Source organism: Delphinus delphis, chromosome 13 (genome assembly GCF_949987515.2).
Source record: "Delphinus delphis chromosome 13, mDelDel1.2, whole genome shotgun sequence".
In the NCBI taxonomy this organism is placed as follows: Eukaryota; Metazoa; Chordata; class Mammalia; order Artiodactyla; family Delphinidae; genus Delphinus; species Delphinus delphis.
The window spans coordinates 34273302-34284213 of record NC_082695.1 but is presented as its reverse complement, the minus strand read 5'-3'; the positions used below and the strand labels follow the sequence as shown (position 1 = coordinate 34284213).

Below are 10912 nucleotides of genomic sequence, written 5' to 3'. Positions count from 1 at the left end.
ATTAAGTATTTTATTAATTTCTTTATACATTATGGGAAACATTCATCTATTTACAATTTTTTTTTTTGTCCACACACAGTCTAGGTAGATAAGCCTATGAAATTCCAATTCATAAAGCCATAAAAATGTTCCCCACCCCTCCATCTGAAGGCTTTCAAATGAATCTTTTTTTTTTCCAAACCAAAATAATTTTTAAAAATTACATTTGGGAATTCAGATATGCTAGTGATTTACATTCCAGTTATTTAAAATATGCATCTAGACAGGTTTTAAAAAAGAAATGGTAAATTCACAAGGATAAGGCTTAAATTAAAGTGGTAATGCACAGTAAAACATTAAGGAAACATCTATAAATAACAGAAATATAGTACAAATAAATTAGTTCTATTTACCATTTCAAATATTAAAAATCTTTAATCCATTTCTTCATCTCTCTTTACAAAAAGGTTATGTGAGTTGTATGGAAACATCTGCAAAAAATATAATAAATACTTAATTTCTTTTAACGTTTTTTGATGTGGGAGACAAACTTCTTTTGTAATCCCCCCTCCCCAAGAAAATGCCCAAACACCTTTATACCAAAGTTAAACAAAATAAGTAATTTTTCAGGGTACATACATTTTCCAATATGAACTAAAAAACATTTCTACAAATTACATCAGAAGAACAATGTAACAAAGGTTATGGTCATGGATGTCAGCTTAAGGGGGCAAGTGATTAACAGGCAGCTTTATGTGGGATCATGTCTTAACATCAATAATTAGCCTTCTATAAAGTGTTTGTACAATTGGTGTTTTCAAGGAAGGCAAAGGTCATGGTGCCTGGAGGCCTTCGGCTAAAAGATTTAAAATTCTTACCAAAAATAGCTTATGAATATACAAATACCATTCACATAGACAAGATAAATAGGCCATCTCTTGTCTCTCTTTAAAATATCCTGGGCTAAACCAGTTTGCAAAGAAAATATTGTAGGATGATCTTGAACAGTATTAGAAATCTATTTCTTAATCCAAATCTTATCTCTACCTCACGGTGCAGAGCTGTGGATGGGGACATCTGGTCTTCAAATGGGTGTGGCTTCCTTCACGTTAATCTGAGTTCCGAGTCACTGTCAGGGTTGAATGAGACCATAGGCTACCCAAAGTGGCAGTTGGCCTTACTTGATGCAAACTTTGTGTGACCTTCCTTGGCTGCTAGAGTAAAGAAAAGGTGTATTCTTTTTAAAACCAGCAATACTTGAAGCTCAAATTCTCTGTCTGCTCCAATTTTATAAAGCACTCAAAGGTGCTTTGTTCACCCTAGTTAAAAGTTGGTTGGTTGGTTTTTAAATGTTAGTAGCCCTTGTCTTGTAAACCACAGCAGTAAACATTTGTGCCCTGTTTATAAAGATAGCTCAAAGCATCAATGGCTCTGAGAGGTAGCGAATTCTCTAGTGGTTTTAGAATATGTCCGTGAAAATAGTTGTTGCCAGAACCCATCACCTCTCTTAATTGCTTAAATAAAATTAAATTAGCACCTGGCTATGAGAGTGTTGTTGTTGTTTTTTTAAAAAAAAGCATCTCTGGTGCAAGAGTATTTGATGTATGTTTTTAAAAGTCTTTCATTTTTCAATGGTAATTTCTAACGCTTTAGGGAGCTGGAGAAAACGCCAGTGATCATTTAAGATCACCTCATTCTAAGTGCTTAAACTGCTACGAGTGAGGGCATTTAAAGATAACTTGAGCTGGATGCAAAAGTCATACTGGCCATCCATCAGGACTAAAAACGGAAATCAACATTCTCTGCCAAAAGCCTGGGTTTCTTTCAGTGTTTAGGAATCATGACACTGTCCCCCTCCATGTGGCCTCTGAACCTCGCAGGTCAAATTTCTTCTCTCTACCTGGGACCTCAAGACAAGTGGCCGCTCTTTGGAACGAGGCAGCATGTCTACTGGGACAGAAAGCTTATTTTACCGGTTTGACACAGGACAAAATCCTTATTCGGGGGTGTGTTAGGACTGTGGAGCAGTGAGAAAAGACTGATGAAGACAGACGTCTGCCGTATGAACTACTGGGTTAAAAGAGACGGATGTGTAGCATTCCAAGGGGATGCTAGGAAAATCCCAACTTTTCGCAGAAAGCAGCCCGGCTGCCATGTACAGCACTCCGTAAGCAGAGATGTACTTAGCTCTGTGTAATTAGGTAGGCCCCCAGGATGGACACTAACAAATTAATAGAACCAACACTTTCCCCTAAAGACCCCACCACCACCATCACAACAATATAATATACATAGTACAAGAAAAGCTGATAAAACACTTCAGGTGTAACTCTTCTTAAGAATAGGACAAAAGAAAAAATCCCTTCTGTAGTCTTTTAAACTAGCAGTGCTTCCTTTGTCTTGCCTTGCCTATCTTCATTTTATTGCCTTTCAGAATAGATGGATATCCCTGAAAGATCGGATTGACAATCTTCTGCTGATTGAGACATCTGAAGCAGTGACTGATGACACAAGAGTGAGGCAGTTTTGCAGCTGTGAGCGACGCAGGTACCCCCGGCACCCGCAGGGTTTGCTTCTCTTTCCCCCACTCCGCATCCTGGTCCCCCGCCCCCCAGCCCCTCTGCGTCCCCTCTCGGTGTGTCACTTCCCGACTCCGGTGACAGGGTGTGTGATTTCTGAGGTTGGAAATCAAGTGTTCCATCTGCTTGCCCAAATAGGAAGCGTGTCGGGGAAATCAGGGGGATCGGAGCCCTAGTTTCCTAGTTTCTTTCGGGTGGAAGTCCGCGAGGTCCCGAGGGGACCACCCCCCTGGGGACCCCCCCACCCCGGGATCCTGGATTTCTGAGATACCCTATGGTTCGATATTGCTGGAATCTAAGGACAGACAAGCTCGAGAGAACGGAGGATGGCGGGTGACCTAGAGGGGCCGCGTCTACACGGGTGGGCGGGCCAAGAAGGCGAAGGGCGGGCGCCGGGGAGGAGGCGGCCGGGGGCGCGGCGGCCGGGGGCCTCAGAGCCGGGTCTGCGCCTCGGGGATGTAGATCTCGATGCTCTCGGCGCTCTCGGTGGCCGAGTTCTGGCGGACGGACGCGGCGCGCTTGGCGGCCATCAGGCGCTTGCGGGCCTCCTGGCGCTGCGAGCTCTCCAGCGAGCGCTCCCGGATCAGCGGCGCGGGGCCCTTCGCCGGCTTCTTGGGCACTGGAGGAGGGGCCCTTCGCTCCTGATCAAAGCAGAAGGTTCAGGACATTACACAGCTTCTCAGGACAAGCTTGGGAAAAACTGGGATAGGTCAGTAGTTAGCACACTTTTTTTTTTTTTTAAGCCTAAGGGTGGTTAGGTTAGTTCTGATCTGCACACTGTATATATATATATATATATATATATATATATATATATATATATATATATATATATATATTTACATGTATAGATATGTATATATTTTTTCTTCATTATTCTGGCTTGCGTATTCAAAAGCTGCAGGGGGAAAAAAATACCGGTAAGTTTAAGGCCAAGGGTAAAGCTGGATGGCAGAACTAGGTCTCTCCAAGGGAAGGATGTGGGTATTTAAAATGCCCCCCCCCCCCCCCCCCCCCCCCCCCCCCCCGCCTGCTGAAAGGCTGCGGCTCCCAGCACGTTTACTGCGGTTTTTCTCTGGAGGCTCCAGACTGTTCTGGGTGCCAGAGATGGGAAAGGGTGGCAGCGGTCGCCTCTTAGAACTCTGCATCCCCCTAAGGAGGGAGGCGGAGGCTGCGAGCTCGGTTCAGAGTTTAAAAACATCCCCGCCCTCTCCTCGGGCCCACCCAAACCTAACCAACCAAACGAGGAAGAAGATTGTAAGCCCGCGTTCGCTTAGCTTTGCTGATGCCACAGTGAGTTACACCCGTTTGCACATCACACACAAACACACAGCAATGTACTGGGCAGGGTCACCCTGGAGGGAGGACTTGGACAGTTCCTTACCCTCCCGGGTAGTGGAGTCAGCTCCTAAAACATCCTGCTGGACCGTCACGCCTTAGGGATCTCGGGGCGACTGTGGCGGCCCAGAGGGCAATTCCATCACAGGGACAGACACTGTGCCATGAAAACTGAACACAAGACTGAAAGAGTTCATCCCCCTAGCAGCAGCAAACTAGAAAACGGGTGGCTATTTTTAAATGCCGTTGCAAAAACAAAAGCCATATATCACTTGGGCTAGAAAAAAGTACAGTGGGAAAGAAGGGAATCTAAACCGCAAAGGATTTTGGGGAAAAAGACGGTGAGTTTTCAGGCTGCACAAAGGTCCACGTGAATCTGATGATTTCATTTTTTAATAAAATACCCTAATTCTCATAAAACTAAATGTGAAAAGTATCTTAAATTAGGGATTCCATGATTCTCCCAAGGGCATTCTCTGTGTTCCTCCTTGCTTGCCTGGGTGAAGCACCTAGTTAACGTACTGCACTGGAGTTGCCCGCCGGCTGTTTAAGGTGGCGTCTTGTGTGGATAAAAAAGGGGAGCACAGAGTGCAAACCATAGTCCACCAGCCCTGATTGTCTTGTTCATTGTTTCCCTTCCAGTTCATGGGGTGATGCAAAGCTCTGATGACAGACAACGTGTGTGAAGATTTAGAAATCAAGTTAACTAATGATTTACTGCGTCAATAGGTTACCTATATCAATTCTTAGCTTCACTCCTTTTGGACGTTTAAAATCTTCATTGTTGGGTAACTCAGTCGATCTTTTGGAAACTTTTTAGTCATATTTTCCTTTCCTTGCACATTTTATTTTTTAACTATAATTTTTAAAAATCCATGAGTGAGAAATCAGATGGATCAGCTCTAGAAATTCAGTCACCAGTATGTGTGTACATCTGTAGTGTTTTCTTAAAGTCAGACCAATTTAAAAGCTTACGTAGCAGACAGTTTTAAACCCAGATTAAAGAAAACTAGATTGAGTGCAAATGTTTGGCTCCCCCAGTGAGAGGCCACACAGACATCCATGGTACTTTGATGCTTCGCACCAAAACCCCACAGGTGGATGGTGACAGAATTAGAGATGAGGGATAGTGATGAGAGCGGTGGCCCCTTTGATTATGCACCGGCTGTTGGCACTGGATTTCTCCCGGGAGCCCATGGACCCCAAGAACCCCGGTATTATAATGGGCAGCAGCAGAATGGATTGGACTGAGGCTTGCTCTCTGATAGGTGCAGGGATAGGAAAAGGGCATCACAAGTATAGCTGTGCCTAATATTTAGAAGGTGAATCTCTCGGGAACATCTGACCTCAGGCCATAGGAAAGCAAAGGGTTAAAAAAGTCATGCATGCCTGGCCAGCCTAGGGAGGTGGACATTGGATACCTGGGCAAGCCTGGTGGACCCGCCGTAATCAAATGTGAAAATTGCCATTTATTAATTCAAGTAAAAGCATTTGAGTCTTTACTTCTATGCTCTCGCATGAGGAACCCAGTGAGCGATATTCCCCAGGGCAAATCAACCAACAGTAAAACTCTTAAAAAATCCCAACATTTATGATTACTGTGAAACTTTACGGTGTGTATATTTTTACACTTGAACAACAGTGGTTTCTTTATTACTATATTTATGAAATGATTATCAAAGTCGGTTAGTTTGCAGGGCTTCCTATTTTCTCGGAAGCACGTGCTAGGGGTGTAAGGAAGTTGAGCTCTTGCTGTATGTAACCGTGCACTGAAGATGTCATTTATTTTAGTTTAAAAAGCAAAATGGAGGCAGTTCCTTCCAGTGACTAAAATGGTTTAACTTAAAGTTTAATTAACAAAAAAAGCCACATTCCCATTTTCCAATTCACACAGACAGGTTTTTCTTTAAAAATATGCCTGAAACATATTACAGATAATATCCCAAGTGATTACTATGTAAACATTGTCATTACAATGAAATTAATATGATATCAGCTCCATTTCACATTGTAAACAGCAAGACTGAAAGCAGAAGCCTATTTAGACTGTCCAGTGTTTGTGCAGGTTTTTAAATGAACCATACAAAATCTACATTGTTCTACCTTCTTGTCAAGAGGATCCATCTGTTTCCAATTATTGGCCTTTAACTGATGAAGTTCATCAAATTTCATACTAATATTTTCTATGGACAACTGCAGCATGTCCCAGAACCCCGCCAAATCCTGGGAGGTGGGCCTTGGATGAGCGCTGGGATTCTGTACGAGAGAAAGAAAAACATTCACGCTTTAGAGGTGATGATCTAGGACAACAAGCACAGGACCAAGGCGGCCTTTTCAAATATTTCAAATAACGCAAGGAGGATGAGTTCCTTTTGGTTTTCAGATAGGAGAGAGAAGTGAGGCTATCGATGGCCCTTTTATTCATTTCATATTTTATATATGTCTTATATACATATTCACCTTTCTTAAGGAATAATTGACCAAATTGCAAAATATTTAGAGTGTGCAACGTGATGATGTGATATATACACACATTGTGAAAGGACTCCCCCGTCGAGTTAAGTAACACATCATCACCTCATGTATTTATCTTTGTGTGTGTGTGAGAACATTTATGTTCTACTCTCTTGGCGAAGCCCAGTTATACAATACACTGCTATCAACTATAGTCACCATGTTGTAATTAGATCTTCAGACCTTATTCGTTTGATAGCTGAAAATCTGTACCGTGTTGCCAACCTCTCCCTGTTTCCCCCACACCCAAGCCCCTGGCAACCACGTTTATACTCTCTCTGAGTTTGGTTTTTTAAAAAAGATTCCACTGCAAATGATAAGTTTATACATTCATCTTATACACATCGGAGTCAGTGATTCTCAACGTCAAAGTAAAATTCTTCTTTTGTTAATATTACATCCTTCAGTACGCTATGGCAGGGAGTCTATAAACATTTGAAAAATCCCAGAATGTATGATCTATGACAAGATGCATTTAAAGCTATATTTAAAGGAAAATACCTTTTGCAAAAAAAAAAAATACAGTGTATTGGTACTAGAGTCAGTATTCAACTCCATGCCATCCAACATACTCAGAGAACATATAAGGAATCTAAAGTAAAGTTCATTTTAATACTCACGTTGAGTGAAAATACTAGGGCAAACAATGATAAGTAATAAAAGAACTGGATTTTCAAACTACTGTGTGTTTAACAATTAAGATATCTCTAATGTAGGAAGTCATGTTATCATATAAGTACTTGGACAAAATCATTTGGAAGCGAATTAGTTTTAAATTGACCATAACGTAACATGGCAAATGTGAGAACACTTGTCTATACACACACATAGATGCCTGTAGTGACCCATTTGCTAGATAATATTAAACATTCTTTGGTTTGTGGATTGACTTTCTTTGCCCTCATTCACGTATCCTTGACAAGTACTAGAAAGTATGAACCACTCATTTATATGGTCTGAGACAGAAAAAACAACTAAAGACTGAAGGTGTTGTGTTCATCGCTGGTTACTACCTGCAACAGTAGCTAAAGGCATTCATGGGCAGATGGGTGGGACTCCCACTTGCCAAAAGTTTCTAGCAGGGGTCCGTTTTGGTTACCTCTGGGAATCTGGGCAATTGGAAAGACTGTGAAGTCTCATGCCATATAATAACTGGAGGCCGGTTTGTACTTTTAAAATCAGCCCTATGAAAATATCAGAATTTCAGGAAGCTCAAGGTTGGTGACCATCAAAGTTAATAAGTTGGAAAGAACGTTTTACCCCTTTCATGGACTAGCATTATTGGTCTGGCTTCAAAATAAATACAAGTAAAGAATATATTTATAAACTTACACTTTTAAAACTACCCATAGATCATTGGAATAAGTAAGTTCTAAAATTTGTAAGTATTTGGGTCAGTGTTAAACTCTATTCTAATGACATCTGAATTAACAAGAGGGTTTCTCTGTAGTACTTTGATTTAGTAAACTAAAAAGAAAGTTTCTTAATATCTAGGTTCAGAATAGACAGATAATAGCTTTGACAAAGTACTTGTCAAATGGAGTTTTATGATCTTGCAATATATTTCCTTATCTTATTGGTAACTAAAAGCTAAATTGCTCATACTTTGAAGTTCACCGAAGTCTTTTAGGTCACAAGCTCCGTTGGTTAAACTGTTTTAGTGCATCAGTCGATGAAATGATAGAGGTCGTTTAACTCTGTAACACGGGTAATTTGTTCCTTTCCCACCAAGACTCTCTTTGCTGACACAGCCTCCAGGGGATAGATGGGGAAGCAGAGGGAAAGAGCCTGGGTGCTCAGCCAGTCTCCGAATCAGAGGCTCCTGTGACACCCCGGCGCAGAAGGAGATGCACAACCCGCTTGAGTATGAACCAGGCCACTTGGAGGTCAGAGGTGGCAGAGGCTGAGAAGGATACGGCGGGCCAGGTCCCTGGGTTGACTTTTGTTGCAATCCATTTATTCTATGCCCAAGAGTCAAGTCGGAGACAAGGTGCAAGAGTTTTCAGGTGTCCTCCAAGGAGTAAGAACTCAAGCAAGCAGAGCTGGGCCTGGTGTGACCGATCTCAGTGCTGCTTCAATGCAGCTTTGTAGACCTAAGTGGTACCATCACCAGGCCACCGTGCTTCCTGCTGCAGAGGAGATGGAGCTGAGCCAGCAGGGTGAGGAGGGGACTCAAATCCTGGGGGGCCTTTACAGGGATTGAAGTCGAACACACTGGGATCTGAACCTTGGCTCTGCCTCTTACCACGCGGCCCTGGCAAGTCACTGAGCTCTTCCAGGCCCATTTTCCTCAACGGTAGAACCGTCATAAAAATAATGTCACTATATTCTCCAGACCGTTGCTTTGAGGATCTAACCAGATCATAAACTTAAAAGCTCTGAGGACACAGTGCGCTTCTGCTCCTGCTTCTATAATTCTTTTCAAAGGTGTGCTGTGTTTGCCCTGTAGCGTGTACTTATTGGTCTCCGCCTGTGTCTTTTGGCCAGTTTGAGAAATATGGCCTTCTATGAACTTTTTTACATATGATTCTTTACAAGAGCAAAGAATCATATTAATTAAGATCTGTGGGGCTTCCCTGGTGGCGCAGTGGTTAAGAGTCCGCCTGCCGATGCAGGGGACACGGCTTCGGGCCCCGGTCCGGGAGGATCCCACGTGCCGCGGAGCGGCTGGGCCCGTGAGCCATGGCCGCTGAGCCTGCGCGTCCGGAGCCTGTGCTCCGCAACGGGAGAGGCCCGCGTACCGCGAAAAAAAAAAAAAAGATCTGTGACACATCCGCAAGTTTACAGATTAGCAGGAATTCTGTACCTGGCACGTAGTGAAGCTCAATAAGATATTGGTTGAATCACTTATCAATACATCTACTAATATATATTATCTCATAATTCAGAATAGAATTTCTGAGACGCTGAAAGAAGGGTCAGGTAATTTTTGCTGAGGGAGGAGAAAACAAACTATAGATGTCAGGGGTGGGGGTGAGGAGGAAGGAAAGGATAGCCCCAAGGGGAGGGTTCAAAAAGAAAAGCCTGGTGAAGAGAGACGGAGAGCACCAACTTTTGCCGGGTTTATATCTGCTCTTGGTTGAGCCCTGTCTAGATAAATTCCATTCGGTTTGTATTTGTCCTTGTTAACAAGATGTGGTTAGAACTCTAAAATCATAGTCTGGGTCAATCCGATTGCAAATGATTCATGTTTTTAACCTTCCAGGAGATAAACTAGTTGCTTTTCATTTTCTTTATTTAGATCCGACTTGATCATTAATTGACCAATAAAAGCTATGTTTGTGGAATGACACTTGTAGGGATGGTAGCATTTAAAAAAAATTCTGTGAGGAAGCTCTTGCTCTTGTATTTTGCTGGTAATTTTTTTAAAATGTTGTTGATGCTAGTATTAGTTTTGTCTCTTTGTCCTGGTTTATTTTGTTTCTGTATGTCCAAGAAGGATGAATGATTCATTGGTCTCAGGGAGATCAAATCTATACTTTATGACACCTTCCACTTCTGATTCTTGAATTAAAACAGAGAACTCTGATAAGAAAATAAGCCCTGATGGCTATTTCAGAAAGAAACTCATTATCGAAAATGATCTTTTTGCTGTAATATTATTTTTTACGTATCAGTCTTCTCCATAGTTTGGTAAGAATAATGAAATCAGAAGGCCAGGAAAATGGAAAGTCTTCAGTTACTGAACAAAAAAGGGGAGGGGAATGGAGTTTTAACCTGATTGGATTCTTTCTTCAAAGATTACTTAAGTATAACATAAATATTTTTAATTTTAAGAAAAGCAGGAAATATATGATTCATCAGAAAACTCTCTATTCCAGGTTAGAGAGTCCGATGGGCTGTGACTTGGTTCTACTTTAGGTGGACCGGTCTTGACAACAGGTTCTTCTCGTGGTACTAGCAGGGAAAATGGTAGTGATGGGTAAGGATACCTACCAGGTTTTCTTCACACAGTTCTCTGAACTGGTAGAATTTCTGGGCCATAAGAAGTTGGGCACTGCCAACTGCAGTTCGGATTTTCCCTAGAACTGAAAAAAGCAAACAGACAAGAAGTTTACACGTGACGTCTCATTGCTGAGACTTAGTCTGGTAAAGCAAAGAGGAAGTTATGCTGTAGCAATTAGGGAAAACGATATGCACACCGCACGCGCGCACACGCACACAGCCCGGTCGTGGCCGTTGCTCTGCGGTCTATGGAACAGACGCTCCTGGGTTAAAGAAGAAAACCAACTTGGAGAAAAACACATGCTCATCATGCATCTTTCTTAGGAGTAACGGAGTTTTCCATCACAGCCCTGGATGTTACTAGGAAAGGACGCAAATAGTTTAGCTTTTTTTTTTTTTTTTCCCTTTTACTGCAAGGATGAATTTCAAGTGTTCGCCGTACAGTTACGGATCTATTTGTGTCAGCAGTCATGGTCTGCTAGCTTGTTTTTCTAATCCGAGTTCAAACACAAGAAAAGCAGCCCTAATTTGGAGCGGGGAATCTCGTGGCACTCACC

General features: G+C 42.2%; 1 protein-coding gene across 14 annotated transcripts in view; it reads right to left on the bottom strand.

Annotated features, from left to right (window-relative positions):
* Nucleotides 1–2616: 2616 nt before the first annotated feature.
* The window catches only part of DLGAP1 (DLG associated protein 1), a 320351-nt gene continuing 312055 nt past the window's right edge, over nucleotides 2617–10912 (bottom strand). For 11 of the 14 annotated variants that reach the window (XM_060028714.1, XM_060028716.1, XM_060028715.1 and 8 more), the window contains 3 exons: nucleotides 10347–10438; nucleotides 6000–6152; nucleotides 2617–3199 (listed from right to left, as the gene is read on the bottom strand). In XM_060028714.1, coding sequence (XP_059884697.1) covers nucleotides 2990–3199; nucleotides 6000–6152; nucleotides 10347–10438 — 455 coding nt within the window. In that variant the 3' untranslated portion in view covers nucleotides 2617–2989. Of the gene's footprint in view, nucleotides 3200–5573; nucleotides 6153–10346; nucleotides 10439–10912 lie in introns of those variants that run through there. The other 3 variants (XM_060028726.1, XM_060028723.1, XM_060028727.1) reach the window with 1 other exon arrangement.